The sequence below is a fragment of the Podarcis raffonei genome, chromosome Z (assembly GCF_027172205.1).
Source record: "Podarcis raffonei isolate rPodRaf1 chromosome Z, rPodRaf1.pri, whole genome shotgun sequence".
Taxonomy (NCBI): Eukaryota; Metazoa; Chordata; class Lepidosauria; order Squamata; family Lacertidae; genus Podarcis; species Podarcis raffonei.
The window spans coordinates 33,155,412-33,178,378 of record NC_070621.1 but is presented as its reverse complement, the minus strand read 5'-3'; the positions used below and the strand labels follow the sequence as shown (position 1 = coordinate 33,178,378).

The 22,967-nt window shown below is 44.7% G+C and overlaps 1 protein-coding gene across 1 annotated transcript in view; it reads right to left on the bottom strand.

Annotated features, from left to right (window-relative positions):
- XPNPEP2 (X-prolyl aminopeptidase 2) overlaps positions 1-19,939 on the bottom strand; it is a 33,712-nt gene extending 13,773 nt beyond the window's left edge. The window contains exons 1-13 of the mRNA XM_053373562.1: positions 19,702-19,939; positions 15,759-15,832; positions 14,686-14,796; positions 13,373-13,436; positions 11,412-11,516; positions 9,598-9,684; positions 7,223-7,369; positions 5,962-6,063; positions 5,047-5,128; positions 3,858-4,056; positions 1,945-2,034; positions 1,084-1,193; positions 481-558 (exon numbers count right to left, since the gene is read on the bottom strand). Coding sequence (XP_053229537.1) covers positions 481-558; positions 1,084-1,193; positions 1,945-2,034; positions 3,858-4,056; positions 5,047-5,128; positions 5,962-6,063; positions 7,223-7,369; positions 9,598-9,684; positions 11,412-11,516; positions 13,373-13,436; positions 14,686-14,796; positions 15,759-15,832; positions 19,702-19,750 — 1,298 coding nt within the window. The 5' untranslated portion in view covers positions 19,751-19,939. The remainder of the gene's footprint in view (positions 1-480; positions 559-1,083; positions 1,194-1,944; positions 2,035-3,857; positions 4,057-5,046; positions 5,129-5,961; positions 6,064-7,222; positions 7,370-9,597; positions 9,685-11,411; positions 11,517-13,372; positions 13,437-14,685; positions 14,797-15,758; positions 15,833-19,701) is intronic.
- Between the last annotated feature and the right edge of the window lie 3,028 nt (positions 19,940-22,967).

Genomic DNA, 22,967 nt, shown 5'->3' with positions numbered 1-22,967 from the left:
CCTTACCGTTTTAAGTGGGGGGGGGGTGATACTGCTTTAAGTGTATAACGCAGATGGAGCCTCCAAATGTGTACATCGGTCAAAACTGCATACAAAAAAACAACAACATGTTTATTAGGAGAAATTTGCACTAAAATGCTGATGAATTTTCACAAATCACAGATCTCTACAGAAATGTGGAGAACTGAATTTAAGAGTGGGAAAATGAGGAAAGGGGGGAACTGATAAGGGCAGAGCCCTCCATCCCTATCCATCTCTAATTATAGGCCCTAGTTAAGGAGATGGAAATGGTGAGTGATAATAAGAAGCAAATGGTAGAGTCCTCCACTACTTTGGTTCTGAGAGAGGGAGCTGTCCACATGTTTTGGGTTGTGGCACTGTGAATTTCGAAGGTTACCTGTGTTTCGGTTCCTGTATTGTTTTGGTAAATGTGAATCAGGTAGGTTTGCAAACCAAAACAAATTTCTCCTCAATCCCTACCTGTAATGGGCCAGAGCTGCGTTCAGACCAGTGGCGGAGATTGTCTCAAAGCTGGGTCCCTTGCAGTTGGCCTCTTCGCTGTGGAGGGAAAGAGAAAACTCTGGTTGGCACCCTTTTCACCCTCCGCAGCGTCATCACCACTGATTGATTTTCATACTGTTCACATGCCACAAAAGCTTCTAAGCCATTTACAAGCATAAAATCTACTATAAATTCTATACATAATTAAAATAAAAGAATAAAACAACTCTACCAAAATAGTAAAACCACTCAGATTTGATACCATTATTTTTATTATTTATTTAATTTCTATACCATCCTATACCCAAAGCATAACAATGTGACAGTTTTTAAAACCCCCCAATTAAAATAGATAGGTCAAGAAGTTCAACTTCAGGGGAATGAATGCTTGTCTAAGCAGGTGTACCTTCAATAGCCAGGGGAATGCCAATATAGATGGGGCTTCTCATATTTCAGCAGAGAGGACATTCCACAACACTGGTGCCACCAGTGAAAAGGCCTTCCTCCATGTTCTCACAATGTGATAATCATCAGACCATGACAAAACTAGCCTAAATGAAGCATTGCCCTTTTCAGACTGACCTACGCAACTGGTCTACATAACGGGCGCCAGAGATTTCATTCACAGAACCGGTGGGAACATTCTTTTCCAGCCAGACCAAGTACCGAATCACTGCAATGGCATCTCGTACCTGTGGTTGTAATCGTTGTTTAGTATTTCTATCCTGCCTTTCTATAATAAGTACACAGAGAAACTTACAGCAAAATAATAAATAGCCACGTTGCAAATTTACAAGCATGACCAAAAACACCCTTCTCTCTCTCTCTCTCTCTCTCTCTCTCTCTCTCTCTCTCTCTCAAAACCAAATGGAACACATGATTGCAATAAATATTCAAATATCATTTTATCATCATGTCTGTTGCGGAATGCACACATCATTCACAGATGTCCCATTCTGACTGTCTACACCCTGTATCAAGTTTTCATCTGCAGAGGCATCATAGTTGGCTGGAGCCACACTATATGGCTGCAACATGGCCTCATGATATAATCTCTACCAGCATCATGTCTAGCCCTGACCTGGTACTGGACATGGAGTCCTCAGAAGACAAAACAGACACCCCATGGGTTGAGAATCTTGGGGAGCTGGCAGGGTCCCCAGAGTTCAATGCTGAAGATCCCCTTGTGGGTCCTCCCCCAAGTTGATACTTGATGAAGAACCCCCGAAACTGTCAAAGATGAGGAGCCACCCTCTCCCCCACCAGTCCTGATGGGTGCCAGCCCCAAAGGCTTCAGGCAACACTGTCCAGACCAGTCATGGGTAAAGGGTCCATTTGCTGTGGTTTAGGAGAACTCCCTTGAGCTTCCACCCAAATCTAAACTCACAAGATCATTGCACCACAACGTTCCACTGCTTTTGCACTTGCAGTGGGCTTACATACATGGGCAGCTCGCAGCATCTCTTGCTCCTTGGCGTTCTTGACTGCTTTGGTGATCATGACAGGAGAGTACTCCTCTTCCAACAGTTTTTTCTGTAAGACAGGAAGGAGGCAGCCATGTCAACAGGCCATTCTCAGGGGGGATGCACCTGTCGGCTTACCATGAAGCAGACCAGCTGGAGGCAGGCCTTTGTCATCACTCGCAGAGCATGTTGCGCAGTTCCCCTTTGCTTATGCTGCATTCTATATGTGGCAGTTCTCACAGCATATCTTAGAGTGCCTGCATGCATGCACGCATGATCATCTCCTGATGTCTGCTGTGTCCCTCAATGAACTCCATTTGAGGCAGGGCTCTGGTCCTGGAGCCTGGTTTCAATCCCAGAGCTCAACATTAAAAACACTTGTGAAGTAACAAACATAAGACATGAGGAAGAGTCCCTCTGGATCAGATGAAAGGTCTATCTAGGTTTAGGGGATTAGCAAATCTTCCAATTTCAGGCTGAATTCAGATGGCATTTTATTTCATTTTCACAACTTTCCCCATTGGTTCTACAAGGCATTGTGGTGAAATACAGTGCAGAAAAAAGAGACTTCAGTTACACCACCCAGAAAAAAACCACGCCTCTGCACAGGTAACTTTCTGTGCAAATGCATATGCCCTAACCAGAGTGAAAGGAGAGGTGTGCCTAATAATAGCTTGTGTGACCTAAAAAGCAAGGCTTGGCAGCTCAGTTGTCATGCACTGCTACCCGCTGCAAACATTGTCAGGTGGCGCAGAAACTTTGCAGGATTTAAGACAGCAAACAGCATGCAAAAACCATGCAGAGAGCTTCCTGTGCAGGAAGTTACCAGCTATGTTGATTATCCCCTCAGAGACAGCATGCTTTTGAATACCAGCTGCTGGAAACTGCAGGATGAGAGTGCTCAGGTCTTTCTTGCCGGTTTCCTGCAGGCATCTGGTCGGCCACTGAGAACAGAATGCTGGACTAGCCTGATCCAGCAAGCTCTTACGTTCTTAATTGCACAGTGAATGGAGGTGATGCACTATTTGATGTCATGTGAAAACATAACAAAACTTTTGCTTTTAGCAAACAAAAAGGGGTTCCCATATGGATGGGCCCAGGGTTGACAATACTAAGCTAGGTGAATCAATTGTCTGACTTGGTACAAAGCAGATTCCTATCCTAAGTTTCCAAACCATGAGTGGTGGTGATGGCTCACTCTCTATGTTCTTCCTTTTCACCTGGGAAGGGCCATAGCTGAGTGGCAGAGCATCTGCTCTGCACAGAGACGGTCACAGGTTCAATCCTTGGCATCTCCACATGGGACTGGGAGTGCCCCCCATCTGAAACCTTGGAGAGCAGCTGCCAGTCAGTGTAAGGTAAGGTAAAAGGTAAAGGACCCCTGAACTGTCAAAGGCGACTATGGGGTTGTGGCGCTCATTTTGCTTTCAGGCCGAGGGAGCCGGTGTTTGTCCACAGGCAGCTTTCCAGGTCATGTGGCCAGCATGACTAAACCGCTTCTGGCATAGTGGGACACCGTGACGGAAGCCAGAGCGCACGGAAACGCTGTTTACCTTCCCACTGCAGTGGTACCTATTTATCTACTTGCACTGGCATGCTTTTGAACTGCTAGGTTGGCAGGAGCTGGGACAGAACAACAGGAGCTCACCCCCTCGCGCGGATTCGAACAGCCGACCTTCTGTTCGTCAAGACCAAGAGGCTCAGTGGTTTAGACCACAGTGCCACCCACATCCCTGACCAGTCAGTGTAGTAGACCATAGTAAGCTAGATGGACCAATGGTCTGACACAATGGAAGGCAGATATCTATGCTTCTCCCCCAGTTTTTCCAGTGCAGCCTCCTCTCTGATTCAATGGTTCCCCTGTACAAGAGTCTCTCCATCTTTCTTACTTACCAGGGGGATTTCTCGATAGAGTCCTAGGGTGGTGTATTCAGTCCCGATCCAGATTCGAACGCCATCCTGCTGGGCATACTTTCTCAGACTTGCACTTGCTTGATTGTAGTCCTCCACCTGCACACACAGTGGCCCTGGGCACTGAGAGGCCAGCGACTGGGATGCCTCTTTGCTCAGTCGACTCTGGTTCACAAACAGACTAAGGAGGTGTGGGGGCAAACCAAGTGAGGTTGGAAGAACAAACAACTGTGTGTTACTTTGTTGATTCACTTTGGCCCTTCTAACACTGTACATTTAATGTGCTAGTAAACAGCTAAAATCGCTTTAAACCAGGGGTAGGCAACCTAAGGCCCAGGGGCCTGATGCGGCCCAATCGCCTTCTAAATCCGGCCTGCAGATGGTCTGGGAATCAGCATGTTTTTACATGAGTAGACTGTGTCCTTTTATTTAAAATGCATCTCTGGGTTATTTGTGGGGTCTGCCTGGTGTTTTTACAAGTGTAGAATGTGTCCTTTTATTTAAAATGCATTTCTGGGTTATTTGTGGGGCATAGGAATTCGTTCATTCCCCCCCCCAAAAAAAATAGTCCGGCCCACCACATGGTTCTGAGGGACAGTGGACCGGCCCATGGCTGAAAAAGGTTGCTGATTCCTGCTTTAAACAGTCATGGCCTCCCCTGCCCCAAAGAATCCTGGGAAGTATAGTTTGCTAAGGGCTCTGAGAGCTGTTAGGATGTCTCTATTCCCCTCACAGAGCTCCAGTTTTCAAGAGTGGTTTAAAAACAGCCCATCCCTCTTCTCAGGGAACTTATGGGAATTTTGTAAACATTGTTTGGCTGGAGAACTGCACCACAGAATACAGACAGGTTAGAATTTCAAAGGAGGGCTGTGTGTCCTGGAACGATATGAAGACTGAAAGTGAGAATTTGGTAGCGTTGCCTGTAAATACAAACTGCATAGAATTTCTCCCTCATCCCTAATGCTTAGTCAGGACAAAATGCTGAGTTTCTGTTTTGGGGGAGGGGAGGTAAAACAGGAAATGGAGGATAGGAAATGGAGTGTTCTGGAAGAGGGCATGGCTGGCTGGCATGCACCTGAGGAGAGCATCTCACACTGCAGCCATTTTATTCTGGATCCCACCTGTTTGAACCAGACCCTTGTCTGAGACGGTGAGTAAGTTGCTCAAGTACCTGATATCTGTCTTGGTGAGAAGTGTGTAAGCGTAGAAGACAGGTGTGTAAGGGATGTCATCTCCCCGAAGATTGAAGAGCCCTGTGGAAAGGCAGGAGTTTCTTACAAATTCCATTTCCCCCCTTCTTCTTTTTGCCCAGGAGGTTTTTAAGTGGTTGAAGGAAGCAGGGTAGGGTTATGGGGAGAGTGGCTTGCAGAATGGAGACAGGATTAGAGTCACGGGGGAAGCAGAGGAGAAGGCCCTGAAGTGATCATGGGTCATTCTGAAATCCCTGGAATCTTGCACAGCTCAGAGATTGGGGTGGCGTGCAAACTGTATATAAGGGCACATTCAGATGACCTTTTATTATTATTATTATTATTAAGCATTCATTCTGAATTGTTTGCAGGGAGATCAGACCATGGTGGATATTTATTGTGCATTCATTCTGATTTGTTTGTGGGGAGGTTAGATGAGATTGCGCCAAAGCAAATGTTATCAACACGTACTCCAGTGCATTTCCCAATCACTTTCCTTATTAAAAAAAGTCTGATCTTTTGGGGAGAAAGAGTTTGACGTGCAAGATCTCCCAATCCACTGTACAATTTTAATTGGCAGGGATGTGACTGGTCCATCTAGCTCAGTGTTGTATATAGTGAATGACAGCACCTCTCTGGGGTTTCACAAAAGGAACTTCCCAGCCCTACCTAAAGAAGCACAGGACTGAACATGCGACCTTCTGCTTCCAAACCATCTGAAGCCTTCCTAACAATGCCACTCTCTGGAGCCAGCCCTGGTGGGAGTAGCTCAGGAACAGCAAGTGAGGACAACAAAGGGAATGTGTACTGACATAGCTGAGGAGGCTGCAGAAACAGGCAATATGGAAATATAGAAAGCAAGCTGTGCATTAACTTGATTACAACGGAGCACTCACAGGCGGTTTCCTCGAGACCAGAAAGCAGGACTGCTGTGGGCTTCCTGCCATGATTCTCCATCTGAGTCCGGATAACAGAAATCTTCTCTTGCCAACTGCTCCCTGAAAGAAGAGGAGGTGAGATGCAATGGTAGGTGGGTTGGCACCCACCTGTCCCTTCCCTAACCTTGTGGCTCCATGAGGGCCTCATGCAAGACCATGTGCAGTTAAGAACCAGTTTCCATGGTCCAGAAATGAAGGTATTAGAGGCAGCTGTGAAAACCTGGACAGCATCGTGCTATCAGTGTACAGGGCACGTTACGGAGTTACACAACCAATGGGAGGAGAGATAAACCAAACAGATGAAAATAGGAAATATATACAGAAGAACTTATCTGCCTGATGCCAAGTCAAACCAGGGAATATTAGAACACTGAAGCATGCCAACTTGAATATCTTTTCTTGCTTCCCCTGAACTTCATTAATGTTAGAGAAAACAGGCCAGTCCTGCCAAGTAACTCTAGTGTAATGTATGAACATAGGAATAATAATAGTAATAATTATAAAAAAACCGGGCTCAGGGCAGCTAACAACAAATTTAAAACACTTAATTATAAAAGCAGCATAAAATACAGTATAAAAACATGAATAACAATAAAATTCAAAAATCAGTTTAGGGGAAAGCATTAGATAACACCCAGGGCTAGCTGGCTGAATTGGTCCTACTTGGGCCAGCGAGGAGGCCAGGGGAGAATTAGCTGTGGGGTCTCAGAGTGGGTGATCTTCATAAAAGGGTAAGGGGAGAGAAGAGAAGGGAAATGAATGATCAGGCTGAATTCAAATTAAAGGCGAGACAGAATAGCTCTGTCTTACAGGCCTGATGGAAGGAGGTTAAATCCTGAAGGGCCCTAGTCTCATGGGACACAGCATTCCACCAGGTCGGAGCCATCACTAAAAAGGCCCTGGCCCTAGTGGAAGATAGTCTGACTTCCTTAGGGCCCAGAACCTCTAAACTATGGTTATTCATGGACCTTAAGGTCCTCTGCGGGGCATACCAGGAATCCATCTTATAGTCATAGCATTGGCCAACTAGCTCAGTGCTGTATACACTGGCTAACAGCAGCTCTCCAGGGTTTCAGACGGGTCAGGGGTTATTCCCTGCTGTACCTGGAGATTCTGGGGATTGAACCTAGGACTTTGTTCTGGGCAGGAGCTTTGCCACTGAGGTGTGGCACTTCCCCAGGAAGGCCGGCACCAGTCCATGCATGGCTCAAGAACATACCCACAAAGTTGTCACTGAGTTGGTAGATGGTGTTGGTGGGAGGAGGAGGTCTCTGTGCCCCCCATGCTTGGTCCACCAGGTTGTCCTCTAGGGGAACGAGGATTATATCTGAACCCTCCAGGACCTGGTTGTAGCTCTCCCAGTTTTCTGTGGAAAGAGGATGTCAAGCAGGTAGATGCGGAAAAATCACCAGTGATTGTAAGTATCATTTCCAGAAGAAATTAGTTCCAGTTCACATTGAACAGCTGCCAAGAACGATTACAGAAAAGGAACTAATTTTGTTCCAAAGGGAATTGATTCCGTTCCAGTTCAGTCCACAGTTAAACTCAGTTTATTCATGTCGTCCTTGGTTCCCCCCCCAGCCTTCAGTATCTTACAAGTCGTTCTGCTAAATTAGAATATATACTTAAAAGAACATCGAAACACACTATGTAATGTGAGTGGTTGTTCCTCCTCCCCAACAATTACAATATTTGAACTTAAATAGCATTACAGTCATACCTCGTGTTACGTTTGCTTCATGTTGCAGCTTTTCAGGTTATGAATGCAGCAAACCCGGAAGTGTTTACTTCTGGGTTCGCCCCGCGCGCATGTGCAGAAGCGATCTGCACGCTTCACGCATGCACAGAAGCGATCTGTGCGCTTCGCGCATGTGCAGAAGCAGATTATCGCACTTCGTGCATGCGCAGTAGCGGCACTCTACTTACAGACTTTTCGGGGTGTGAATGGCACCCCGAAATGGATTGCATTTGTAAGTAGAGGTACCACTGTACTTTTTAGATAGGTAAAAATGTGAAATGCAGTGACCACAATCAAACACAGAGTTAAACACAGTGGAGTCCCATGTATAAAATTATTGAATGAAAATGAAAATTGAATTGAATTTATACAACCTCCCCAAGTTCTGCTGCAGAAGGAACTGAGGGCTTATCTCACTTTTATTTACCCCACCGCTTTCCCCTGGGAAAACCCACGGTTTAGAGTTGCATTGCAGCAAATGGCAATCAGGTTTCCTGCAGATTGCCATTTGTTCCGATTAATCGCTAAAGAGCATGTTTTCTGGGGGAAGCAGGGCGGGGTGGGGAGCAAAGGTGAAACTGCTCAGACCCATCATGCTTTCTTTGCACTGGACAGGTGGAAGTGGGGACGAGCCCTTAATTCACATTCAGTTCACCTGGAAATTATAGCAACTACTTTCATGCGTTATTCAGATTTTTTAAAAAAGTTAATTAAACTGAATTAGTTCAATCCAGGGACTGAAAATGACTCCATAGCTGCCCACAGTACAGAGCAGCTTTCCTTGGCCAGGGTCTGTGGGAGACGGGAAGAGCAAGTCACCTGTAGTAGAGCAGTTACTGTTAGAGTCTGGGTGGACTTAGGCCTCTCCGTCCCTCTTAGAAGGTAAAATCGCCCACTGAGCACCATGGCTAAGTGTGAATTTACACAGTAGTATGTCTAAATCTCATGAGAGGGGTGTTTCCAACTACCCAACCCTTGTGCTTGGGAGCCTTGCAAGTGAATGCAGGAGAGGGACACTGAGCAACATAATGGGAGCAGTATCTCTAGCACTAAGCTGAAACTGTGATGCTCTCTTGTTATTTTTGCTATTGGATGCTGCGTGTTGTTTAAGTAATCTTGTTTTATTTATTGTATTATTATGAATCTGTGGTGCAAGACAGCCTAAATTCTGGATCGGGTTAGTGTTAGAATTTAATTAAAGTTGGGATGCTAGAACCAGGAAATAGGCGCACTCATGTGTGTTTAACATAGATCCATGTGTGTATTTGACCTGTGTCCTAATAATTTAATTAGCATATTATGCTGGGCAGACTTCCTGTGTTGGGTATTAGGCACTTCTTAATGCTAGGAAATCAGCATGAGTTGAAAGGTAATGGAGTCGTCTTAATTCCCTTTGAGGTGATGGCCTGAGGATAATGAACCATTAGCATCACGAAAGGGTGGGGCCTCTTCCTGAGGCCGAGACAATGAAAGCTTGAGAGGAACAGAGTGATGCAAGCTGTCAGGGGAAAGTTAGAGATGAGTGATTTGCTGCTGAGCTGCAAGGCTGCAACCAGGGGGGAAATAGAAACCTTGTGGTACTCTGTATCCCTCTCTAGCTAGGCTTCAGGTTGTATATATGTGTAAATAAACCATGTATCATAAAGACACCATAGTCTCTGCTGTGCCTCATTTTTCCAAAAGGAAACACAGACCAGAGGCGGAATAAGGGCTGTGCGAGCTGGACCTGTAGTTTGTTAAGGCTGCTGGCAATTGTAGCTCTGTGAGGGGTAAGCTCCAGTTCCCAGGATTCTTTGGGGGGGGGAAACCATGTACTTTAAATGCATAGTGCGGATGTGACAAACAGTGCTTCCTACCAACAGAAAAGAGGAAGGGATCCAATCCAATTTGCTCCCCAGCTGAAACTTCTTGACGAATCCACTGCCCAATAGAGTTGATCCAGACTACAAGAGAAAGGAGAGTGAACACTGGTGAGTATTCCAGCAGCTGCATCGACCACCTCAGGAGAAGAAGAAGCTAGCTGCAATTCCATTGGTAATATTGGCCATTGAGTCAACTAATGCCATAGCTCAATGGCAGAGCCAGTAGCACCCAATGTCGTTGGGTGGAACTGCCTCCCTGATGCTGACATCACAGCAGCACACTTGGATGAATCTGGACAGGGCAGCGGGTATGGGTCAAGTGGGTCCAGGATGTGATTAAGGCATTTTTGCAGGGTGGGTGGGTGGGTGGGAGTGGTCCTGGTGATTGTCAAAGGGGCAGTGATTTGATCACTCCTGAAAAAGCCCACACTGGACTCATTGGTTCGCAGTGACTACTGCACAGCTACAAATAGTCCCTTTTCGAATTTAGGGAATGAGAGGGTAGTGGTGTAACAGCTCCAGGCGCTCTTGGGTGAAACCAATTGTTTTGATTCATTTCAATCTGGGTTCAGTCCTGGTTATGGGACTGGATTGACCTTGGTTGCCCCAACAGATTACTTTTATCAGGAGAAAGATAGGGTGATGCTGTTATTTTTACTTGCACTCTCAGAAGCGTTTGCTGCCACTATGCATGGTATCCTCCTGAACAGACTAGGGTGGGGGGAAGATGGGTGCGAGAGACGCTGTTTTACAGTGGCTCTGATACCACCTCCAAGGTTCAGAGAATAGCCTCAGGTGATCACCTTCTGGCTCCCTGGCAGCTGTGCTGGGGGGTTCCAAATAGTACCATCTTTCCACCAATGTTATTCAGTAACTATATGAAGCAATCAGGAGAGACTATGCCAGCCCTGGACCAGTTGCTCTGTGATGGGCTTGATAAAGGTCAGCAGACTTGAGTCTGAATCCTAGCAAGATGTAGGTGTCATGTGTCAGCAATTCCTGAGTCTGTGTGCCTGTTTTTCATATATGAAATCACATAATTGCTTTTATTCCTGATGTGAATTTATTGTGAAATCATATTGAGATATTTTATGGGCACTGATTAATGAATGGAATTAGTTAATTAGCTATGCAGGTGCCTCATTTAAAAAAGTGAGTGAACAGAGCATAGCTGTTTCACAAGAAATTCACACGGTGGAAGCAGCCCAGGACTTGTGGTTGGAGTATCTGTTTGACCTGGTCATCCATTTCACACTGAAGTCTCCTAGGACACCTGCTTTAGTCCAGAAGGGCTTGTCCGCTGACGTGTGGCACTAGAGATGAACAAACCTGTTGGTTTCAGTTTCTCATTTTTCCAGTCTTAAGTTCACTTCTCAGCATTTCCACATCTGGGTGCAATATATATATATATATATATATATATATATATATATATATAGTATTCATGAAAATTCACCAGCGTTTTAGTGCAGATATATTCATTTTCACATTTTTGTATGCACATTTTCACAAAGCAACTTCCCCTAGTACAATGCATTTTTGTATGTTATTTTCACTAATATATGCATTTCTATACACACTCTGCCCTAGTTTCTTCACATTATTTGGCTGGAGGACTCCACTGCAAAATTCAGAAGTGCCAATTTTGAAAGACGGCTGTGTTTCAGTCTGCATATTGTTTCAGGAAAAGCTAATTAAGAAGGTTCACATTTAATTGTGAGCTGAATTGAATTTCTCCCTATCTCTATGCAGCCCTGGTGGCCAGAGGGGGAACTGCACCCCAATACATTTTTATGGTGGGCACTAACTTGATTTCTGCAGCTCCCAGTTGCAATCCATTTGGCGCTCAGCTTGGATCCAGTAGCGGCTGTCAGTGAAGAGTGCAGCCTTCTGCAAAGTGACCACACCAGTCCCTACAACAAACAAGCAGAACAATTTAATGTTTGTGTATCATGATAAATTCCTAAAATCAGAGTTGCTATGACCTCAGCTTGCTTGAAAACACATTCCTTAAGTGTTCAGCCCTAGTTTGTAGCAATTGCTGGAACTGGTTACTACTTGGTGAAGGAAATACACTCTGTACATGCCTAGAAGCTTCTTTACTACGTCTTGGTATCCCAGAGCTAAACAAGGCCTAAATAAAAGGTAAAGGGTAAAGGACCCCTGGACGGTTAAGTCCAGTCAAAGGCAACTATAGGGTTGCAGCACTCATCTCGCTTTCAGGCCAAGGGAGCCAGCGTTTGTCCACAGACAGCTTTCTGGGTCATGTGATCAGCATGACTAAATCGCTTCTGGTGCAAGAAAACACCGTGATGGAAACCAGAGCGCATGGAAATGCTGTTTATGTTCCTGCTGCAGTGGTACATATTTATCTACTTGCACTGGCATGCTTTCGAACTGCTAGGTTGGCAGGAGCTGGGACACAGCAATGGGAGCTCACCCTGTCACAGGGATTCAAACCGCCAACCTTCTGATCGGCAAGTCCAAGAGGCTTAGTGGTTTAGACCACAGCACCACCCACATCCTAAATAGGTCATATCCAAACCATACATTTAAAGCTCATGTCTTTTCCCAAATAATCCCGGAAACTGTAGTTTATTAAGGGTGCTGGGAACTGTAGCTCTGTGATGATGAACTACAGTTCCCAGGCTTCATTGCGGGCGCAGGGGGAGCCATGTGCTTTAAATGTCCTTTATATGCATGGTGTAGAAAGGATGTGGCAATGTGTTTTCACAACTGATGTTGTGAGTGCTCTTTCATGTGAAGTGTGTCATTTATAAATGATGTCAATGAAAAGACACAGAGAACATGAGCGCCAAGTTTAGGCCACATTTGAATCTTTGCCAATGCAAGCTTCACACTCACATTACAGGTGTGAGAAATCAGATATGGGAAATTTCTGCCCTTTGTGTCCCCCTCCCCTTTAATTTTTTTATTTTAAATGAGCAAATACAGTGCCTTGAATACGACACCTCCCAACATCTTTAAAACATTAAATGCAGCTACTTTTCTTATTCAAAAATTCAGAAAATTCATTTATTCCCTGCCTGCCTTCCTTCGCATGTTCATAATGAGTCAATTGACAGCGATCATGCCAAGTGCTGATGGGAATTGGAGTTCAGCAACATCCAGAGGATCAGGGGTTCCCCACATATGGCTTAAGGGTTAGCTCTGTTAATGCTAAAGTCAACTAGCCAAGAGGGAAACAGCCAGGCAGGGGGGAATGATATTTGCTGAGGTAGCACATGCCCTGATTGGCTGTGTAGCTCTGAGGGAATTCTTTTCTCTGTATGTTTGGTTATGCGGATGTTGTGAAGTAATAAAGACAAAATCTCTTTGTTCTTTTCTTCCCAATTTATATACTGTATTGTTCAGCTTTTCTGAGTAATGTGTTATCAGGATTTCATTTCACTCTGGACTCCTGTATTATAGAAGCGACTTTGCTAACAGTAATGTGCTGTTGATATTTCTATGCACATTCCATTAACTTGGCATTCCATTTAGGTGCTGGTTCTAACTCCCAGTGAACAGAAGTCTGTATTAGGCTTAGGCTGGGAATTGGAAACCTGGGACCTAAATATTGCTGAACTACAGAGCTCCTATCCCCCCTAATAACTAACCGTGCTGGCTGGGGCTGATGGGAGCTGAAGGCAAACAACTTGCAAAGGGCCACAACGTCCCCCATTTATTGTTCAGGACCTGTGTATCTTAGGGTCCTGGCCAATGTAGACCAGGAAAAGTGGGATGCTAAGTCTGAAAGAGTATTTACCTGACGATCCTGTGAAGCCTGTCATCCAGGATAGCCTCTTGTCCCGTTCACCAATGTATTCACTCTGGGAAACAGAAAAGCCCTCTGAGTGCAGTGAATTGTCTTCACAGAATCATAGATTTGTAGAGTTGGAAGGGACCCCTAGGGCTGTCTAGTCCAACCCCCTGCAATGCACTTAAGTGCAAGAAAGGTTCCCCTTTCTAATAACATACCAGTATATTATCTCCTTTTCAAGGTAAACGGACCCCTGACCATTAGGTCCAGTCGTGACCGACTCTGGGGTTGCGGCTCTCATCTCGCTTTATTGGCCGAGGGAGCCGCCGTACAGCTTCCGGGTCATGTGGCCAGCATGACTAAGCTGCTTCTGGTGAAACCAGAGCAGTGCACGGAAACGCTATTTACCTTCCTGCTGGAGCGGTACCTATTTATCTACTTGCACTTTGACGTGCTTTCGAACTGCTAGGTTGGCAGGAGCAGGGACCGAGCAACGGGAGCTCACCCTGTCATGGGGATTTGAACCGCCGACCTTCTGATCGGCAAGTCCTAGGCTCTGTGGTTTAACCCACAGCGCCACCTGCGTCCCTATTATCTCCTCTTAAAAAACCCAAAAGAAAACAGAAAACTTATGCAGCTAGGAAATCAAAATTATGTGTCCAGAAAAACAGAATTCTGCAATCTGTGTACATTATACAAAGTGTGCAGATATATGCAAATTAGAAGGTAAATGGTAAAGGACCCCTGGCCGGTTAAGTCCAGTCAAAGGCGACTATGGGGTTGCAGCGCTCATCTCGCTTTCAGGCCAAGGGACGGCATTTGTCCAGACAACTTTCAGGGTCATGTGGCCAGCATGACTAAACTGCTTCTGGTGCAACAGAACATAGTGACGGAAACCAGAGTGCACAGAAATGCCGTTTTCCTTCCTGCCACAGTGGTACCTATTTATCTACTTGTACTGGTGTGCTTTCAAACTGCTAGCTTGGAGCTGGGACAGAGCAATGGGAACTCATCCCATTGTGGGGATTCGAACCGCTGACCTTCTGATCGGCAAGCCCAAGAGGCTCAGTGATTTAGACCACAGTGCCACCTGCACCTTTACCATATGCAAATAGATTGTTTTGCATAACCTATCCTGCTTCTGCTAGTCATGGGAATCTGAAGCCACATACAAGGCAAGGTCTCTTACGAGGCCTTGACACACACTTGCCATCATATCTTTGTAGATTCAGGTCTGGAAGCGTAGTGTTTCTTTTTGAACAGAACCCAGTCCCTTCCCACCCCTGATAAAGGTGGAACAGCTGCACCCTTTGCCTTACCATGTGTGAATCCGTGGCAGGAATGATGTAGGCAGAGAAGTTGTGAGACTGCATGTGCAGCCGCAAGGCGCTCAGGCGCTCACTCGTATTGGTGACTGTAGGAGGCAAGTGCTGAAAGCACAAATGGATGATCAGTACAAGGGCAGAAGAGGAAGAAATGGGGGTCAGGGCAGCCATTCACACTCCTCCACCGGCCCCTTCTCAATGTTGCCTCACGGTCTCAGCACAGCACTGACACCTGGACCTCAGAGGCTGCCAGACCAGATACTTCATAGGGCTGGACTACACCTTCGTAGGGATCTGTCAGTTTTCGTTCTCTCGGTTTCTCATTTTTACACGTTTCTGCAGCAATTTGCAATTCGTTTATTTTTAAATCCTCATGACAATTCATCAGCATTGTAGTGCCAATTTCTCTGAATATACACATCTTTGTATGCAATTCTACCCAATATGCACACTTTTGTACAGTGGTACCTCAGGTTACACACGCTTCAGGTTACAGATGTTTTAGGTTACAGACTCTGCTAACCCAGAAAGAGTACCTCAGGTTAAGAACTTTGCTTCAGGATGAGAACAGAAATTGTGTGGTGGCGGCGCGGTGGCAGCAGGAGGCCCCATTAGCTAAAGTGGTACCTCAGGTTAAGAACAGTTTCAGGTTAAGAACAGACCTCCAGAACAAATTAAGTTCTTAACCTGAGGTACCACTGTATTCAGTTTTGAACTAAAACTCACATTTTTGTGGTGCCTTTTTTGCATGTTATTTTCATGAGTATATTTATTTTTATGCATGTTTTAACATACATTATTATTTTTTAAAGATGGTTGGAGAATTGCACCACAAAATTCAGATAAGTGCTAATTTCAGAGCACAGCTGTATTTTAAGGTAGGTGTATTGTTTCAGTTAAGTGTGAATTTGATAAAGTTGATTCAAATGCGAACTGAATAGAATTTCTCTGCCATCCCTAGATGCTAGACATTTTGGGAAGGGCGTTCTCTCTCTCCCCACCCCCCATGCACACACACAAACACAAATAATAGATTCCTCAATTTTGAGCAATATTAAGGATCTCACTGGAGGGGTGATTGTACAGTTTCTGATGTCTTCTGATTCAGAACTTCTTCTTTTGGGGTAACCTGTGATGAGGCCTAAAAAAGAATGAAACACTCCATTCATATTTGAGTAAGAATGTATGGGTTGTGTATGGGGGGGGGAGAGGATGTATGGCCCAATGCTCGTTCACCCGTCCTGTTGCAGTTGTTTGCTAAAATGCTAAAATCCTACTCAGAGACCCATTGAAATTATTGGACCTATGGCAGTCATGCCTATTATCTCAGTTGGGTCTAGTCTGAGTAGGACCATCATTGGAAGCCAGGGGTTAGATTTATAATTCACTGAGCGCTTGCATGGAATATTGATTTCACATCTCCTCTTGTATCACAGAGGTACCTAACAGAAAGAAAATATAGCCTTAAATATCTGGAGAAGGTGAGCAGGGAAGCCAGGCTCCTGCAGGTATCATGCTTCGGGGAATAGGAAAGTCTCTAAAAGTAAATATGTTGGGGTGGGGGAACCCTCCACATATGTATAGTCTTCTTGGAACATAGAAAGCTGCCTTATATAGAGTCACACCATTGTCCTATCTAGCTCAATATTGTTTACATTGACTGGCAGAAGCTCTCCAGGGTTTCAGGCAGGGGTCGTTCCCTATCTGGAGATGCTGGGGGTTGAACCTGAGATCTTCCTGTTTGTGAGGCAGAGGCTCCACCACTTCAGCTTTCCCCTCTAGTCTTTTAAGAACCAACCAGTGCTCCTGGTTCTATATCTTTAAACTGGACTTGACGGCCCTTCAAAGAGAGGGCTGTCTTCTGGCAACCCTTCAAAAAGAGGACTGTATTGCAAATTAAGACACATTACAACGGGTGGCGCTGTGGGTTAAACCACAGAGCCTAGGACTTGACAATCAGAAGGTCGGCGGTTCGAATCCCTGCGGCGGGGTGAGCTCCCGTTGCTTGGTCCCTGCTCCTGCCAACCTAGCAGTTCGAAAGCACGTCAAAGTGCAAGTAGATAAATAGGTACCGCTCCGGCGGGAAGATAAACGGCGTTTCCATGCGCTGCTCTGGTTCACCAGAAGCGGCTTAGTCATGCTGGCCACATGACCCGGAAGCTGTACGCTGGCTCCCTCGGCCAATAAAGCGAGATGAGTTCCGCAACCCCAGAGTCAGCCACGACTGGACCTAATGGTCAGGGGTCCCTTTACCTTTTGCAACCTTTAGACAAGACCTCTGGTGGCTAACTCAGTGGTGGCATATTCACACATGCAAATCATCAGCTGGTCCTGCAGTGATCAACCTGCAAGTGTGAATGAGCCTACCTTTGCAAAAATTTACCAACAAGATACATAAATATTTAAATCTGGAATGTAGGGAACTGCTGTTCTGTGGAGTCAGATCATTGGTCCATCTAGCTCTGTATTTCTTGCACTAGCTGGCAGCAGCTCTCCAGAGTTTCAGGCAGGGAGCACTCCCAGCCCTACCCAGAGAAGCTGGGAACTGAACCTGGGAGCTTCTGCATGCTAAGCAAATGCTCTACCGCCACTGAGCTATGGCTCTTCCCCCTATTCACTGAGTGTAGGAGTCCCAATGATCATTTGCCTTTGCTTCTTTATTGATTTCAGGTGCACTGCACTGATCCTAGTTGCCCAGGCAAACCGTACAAGTTTCCTGAACTTTTTCAAGTTTACTGCCCCTGTTGAGAAGAGGCTGTGCAGAGCTGATCCCGTTGGATTAATGCTACCATTGGTTTCCAGTAGAGAGAGATGACACTTGGCGTGAGAGTGTGTGGTCTGTTCCATTAGCAAGGATGGCAAGAGAGTAATCAGCTCTAGCAATTGGCACCAGATGTGCCACGTTTTCCCTGCTGGCAGCAGGCAAAGGTTTACATCATCGAAGGAGCATGCGGTGCTATACAGTACTTTGGCTCTGTGTTGCAGCCTTAGAAATTCAGCTAGCCATGCTCAGGGCTGAAAGCATATTTAGATAGAGTTAATGGAGCACAGGGAAAATTTGGGGGGTGGGTCTGCTTTTATTTTTATGCTCCTGTTGGGTTTTCTTTTCAAATTAACAGTCACCTGATGACAGGAAGAAATCAAACAAGGAGAACTATGTCTGTCACTTTTATCTTCACACCAGGAAAAGTTCCCTTTCCCTAATATGGTCTGCATGCTGAGACACTGTTAAAGGACACATAAATAAGTAGGTACAGTAAACAAAGAAAAATGGTTTGAGATCCTAGGAGTCTTTTTAGGCTCCTGGGCAGTGTTGGCTGGTGCCCATTGGGATTGGTGGGGCAGACAGGAGAGAAGTAAGTGGAGGCAGAGCCAATGGCAGGCAGAATCAGCTGCTTTTAAAATTGCAAAAGCCACGGGGATGGGCAGTGTGTGTGTGTTTCCCCCCCGCTAGAAAAAGAGGTGCAAGGGGGAAAAAGGCCTGGGAATGGGGTAGGGGAGATAATTTGATTCGTACTGTTGTGAGTTTAGAGAGTTAGCCTGCATGATGCCTGCATCCAGTGCTTGCATTGACAGGTGCAATTAATGACAATTCAGTGCCTGTTCTCTGCTGCTGCCCCAAAGGGAGCAGCAGCTGATAACAGGGTGGAAGCCCAATGACACAAATCATGGAACATGATAAGCATAGACTGGATGGTTCTTGGCTATGTTTGGCACAATGTAGGATTTGCTGAGCATCCCTCCGGCTTATCATTTTAAGTGCCATAAATTGACTGGAGAATGCCATTGAGCAGTTTACCAGAGTCTGAGTTGACGAGGCACCAGAGTTAGCCAGGACTTGAAACAGGACGCTTCTGCTCTTTCTACAGGTTCCCTTTGTGAAGAGTAGGAATGGGTGAATTTCTCAGTTTTTGTTTCTCTCTCTCTCCCTCCCCTCTTAAATTCAGTTCTCCATATTTCTACACCAGTTTCCTTTTTTTTTTAAAAGGAAATAAAGCCCTCATGAAAATTCACCAGCATTTTATTACTGATTTGTCCCAATATACATTTGTTTGTGTGCAGTTTTACATTTGGGTAAAGCACACTCTCCTAATATAATGCATATTGGTGTTTTGTTTTTGCAGTTTGGAAAATGACAGAGAAATGCATTGAAAAGTGTGGTTGAACAAATGATAAATGGGAAGATATGTAAGCTCCCTGCAAGCAAATCAGAATGAATGCTTGATCCAGATCAGGGAGAAATTATATTCAGTTCACATTAAAAGCTAAATTTGTAGTTTCTGAAACAATATGAGAACCGAAACACAGACATCCTTCGAAATTCCCACTTACTAAATTTTGCAATGCAGTTCTCCAACCAGAGTGTTTACAAAATAATAATAATAATGTATTAGGAGAAACTGTGTGTAAAAACAAATACATTAGTGAAAATAACACACAAGAATGCATAGCATTAGAAGAAATTGCTTGCAAAAATATGTACATCGGTCATAGCTACATATGAAAATGTGCTTATGAGAAGAAAAGTTGCACTGAAATGCTGAATAAATTCCATGAGTACTCCTCCCCCAAGTAGCAAACTTCTGCAGAAATGTGGTGAGCTAAATTTAAGAATGACAAAATGTGAACTGAAATTATAAGATCCTCCCATCCCTAATGCTCAATGAATACTATAATCTAACCTCTGTGAAAGCTTTGTGAAAGCAAATCGGGATGAATGCTCAATAAACTCAAGGCTTTCCTCATGGCTAGCAGGTGCTGAAGTGGTTGAATGTGCAGGCCCTGAACAATCTGAGGGAAGTGGAATGTCATGGTAAACTGGATGCTCATGAGAAAAGCAACCAAAAATTTGTCAACCTTGTGTGCCAAATCAGCCCAGAACATCCATTCAGTTCTGCCATACTCACCATGAACATGTGGTCATATGGACTGGACTGGCCTTTAGGGATGGTTCTGCAGACAAGCCCTCCCTCCCTCTTTCCACGGTCCCTGTTTCACCAATGTACATACCATGAAGAAGAAAAATCCAGACGGCTATGATGCGGGTAGAGTCGGCCATGTCCTTTTCAGACTGGAGACTCTTCAGCAAGGTAAGGTTTTTGAAGGAAGATTAAAACACCAGCCAGCGCTAGAAGACCTGTGTCTGCCAATACAGATGTGTGTGTCTTGTGGCAGAGTGGCCCAAGAGAGCCCAGATAACTTTCCAGATTGCATCAGTCCCTGCGCTCCAGAGATCAGGTTATGTTCACCAGATAAAACAAACAGATAATGAGGCACATGATGGGGGTGCAAAGTCCAACTTCCAGGCAGCAGAGGAGTCCTGTTATTTCTTGGAACACTTTCTAGTGATTTTTTTGCAGTTAAGCAAGACAGCTAGTTCATATTATTCGCCGAACGCTTCAAAGGTCTGAGGGCAAAAGCGCACATTATCTTCACAAAGTCCTTTCCCAGTCTTGTGTCTTTTGCTGTTATAATGCGATTCAAGGTGGGGAGGGGTAATTGTAGGTGAAATTGGCAGGTGGGTGGGTGGGTGGGGTGATTAAATACCTCTCTTTCCCACAAATTATTCCCAGCACATACACCTGCCCAATTTAACTTGGCGGGATGTCACTACCCTGTGTGTGGTTGTGGTGGTTTGTTTGTTTGTTTTTTAGTGTGCAGGTGGATACAAAATGTGGAGCTGTAAAAAAAAAGTTGTTTGGTTGGAAAGCTGATAACGATAATGTCAAGTTTGAAAAAAGCAGGGAATCAGGCAGGTGAGGTTCTGTGCTTATTAAGTACCTATGTGACAGGCAGTGTCAGAGATAGCATTTACAGAAATGCTGTTTACAGCATATACACAAGGGTACAATGTGCTCAGTTTCCATACTTAGGCAAAACTGCCCAAACTATATTAAAACACCTTCTTTTGGGCCAGAAGCTCCTCTTCTCCTTCACCTTCCTCTTTGGCCAAGGAATGCTTTTGTTACTTGCAAATACTCTTAAAGTACTCTTGTTTTTCTCCCTGTTAAGCTACTTAACTAAGGCAGAGTCATAAATGAATCTACTATTACAGTAGATAAGAACTACTGACTTCTATGGAGAAACCATCACGGAAACGGCAAATATCGCTTTGTGTTAGTTCAGGTTTCCTTTCCTTTTTAGTGTAGGGAATGTGTGAAACTGCAAAATCTGCTCAAGATAAACAGAGTTTTGGAAATTTCAGCCTGAGCTACGCCTCCAGGTATGGTTCAACAACATTTGGGATCTGGCTGTCACTTAAGAGCGTAGCAAAAGTTGTTACAAAGAGAGATACCTTTGTTGAAACCTGATCTTCTTTCTTTTCATATGTAAGGGAAGAAGATAACAATTCTCTCTCACCAACTACTCAAATTTGGCTGTGGAGAGGGTATATTAACCATTAACGTCTTAAGAATATGCTTGAAATCACTTCCGGGTTGGCGCCATCGTCTAATGGCGGATTCCCTCCGAGCTCCGGAGGGAATCTGCTCAACAGGGGTCGGGTTCTGCTGCGGCGGCGACGCGGGGACCCTTAGAAACCACAGGCGCTGAAGCCTGTGGACCTGGTGACTCGGTGGGCACCATTTGCGCGCCCCCCCGACCCGCAAAGAAGCCTTTTTAAAGGCTTCGGAACGGGGGACGGAGGGAGGTATGGTGCTGAGAGTTCGACTGCTTCCCCTGCTGAGTGAAGCCGCATGCCATGGATGGAGAGCGTTAACTTCTTCTTTTGAACTTTTGGATCAAAAGTAACGACCCGTGAGTAACACGGTAATTGGACTTAAAAGGGAAAATTATTTCTGGGAATTCGGCAAGATCGGGTAAGGTGCTAAAAAGGAAGTCAACCTGCCCGCCTCGTAAACATCGTAAAGCAAGGATTTTATTACTAAGGTTGTGTGAATGTCTTTTTTTTTTTGTGGAAAAGTGCAATTAACTTTATATTGGGCCAATTTAAGTGACTGTGCTGGAGGATAAGAGAACGGAATTCACCCCTCCCCCAAAACCCGGGAGCGATCGGGGAGAGAGCCTGTGGAAGAGGTTTATAGATTTTGACAGCTGTCAAATTAGCTGTCAAAGTTGGGGGAAAAAAAGGAGAACTGTGTCTTTGCTGTCTTTGCTGGTTACATCTGATACAATTTGGTAACAAATTGTTAAAAACAAAGAAGAAAAGGTTAATTTGTCATTAAGTAACTAGAATCCCTCTAGAGGGGGTTCAGGACATTACAAAAATGGCTGTAAGTGGAAAAATACTGGCTGAACTGGAAAAGACCTTCCGTCTTTTGGGAAATCTACAGAAGCAGACAAATGTTTTGACTATGAGTGTAATAACAATGAAGGGAACAGTAAACAAAATTGCTGAACCTGGAAAGGATATGATTCAAGCTCCTGCAGATGAACAGGGGAGTGTTGTTGCTGATACAAAAATCCTTATAGCCAAACAGGAGAAAGAGTCTGAGTCATTTGAGATGCCATTTAAAGAATATGAGAAAGAAGGAGGCGCTGGGATGTTGCAGATGGCTAAAGAGAGCCAGAGGCCTGTTAAGTTGGAAACAATTGAAAATAAGAACATGACAATGAAAGTTTGGCTGGAAGTGAAGAATGGAATCTGGAGAGATCTTCTCTTATGGGGATCTGAAGACATATGGAATATAAATATGGACAGTACAGAGTTTGGAGCCTTTGGGACATTTGAACTTATGAGAAGCAAGAAACAAGATTTCGGCTCCATTGTTAAATATGGAGGTCTGGCTGGAAGAAATATGGATTTTACTGGAACAGAGCCTCTTCGAGATTCGGAATTTAAAATAAAGGACTATCAAGAAAACCGGCAGAGAGAAATTGAGAGAGGGTTAAGTGCCTCGGATGTGAGATCGCCAGGCTGATTTTGGATGGACTGATGGACTTTGGTTGGGGATCGAAACCGGGAAAGGGGGTGGGAGGGCTTCGGGAATTTAAAGGGTGTAAAAATATGATTCTGTTTTAATTAAGTTGGCTTTTGCCACTAACATAAAAATGGGGAATTTGGGGAGAGATTTGGGGCCGACCTTAGCAAAAGATTATCAAAAATAAGTGTATAAAGATTGGGATTTTTAAGTTTAAATAGGTTAATTAAATTGATGGAGGAATTTAGGGAAAGTATGTTAAGAATAAGTTTTGAAATATAAAGATAGAGGTTTAGAAGTTAAAATTTGTTTAAGATAATTGAATTAGAGGAAATAAGGTAAAGTGGGGGGGATAAAAATTGCTGAGCTAAAAATTGGAATTGGAATACAAGAAGG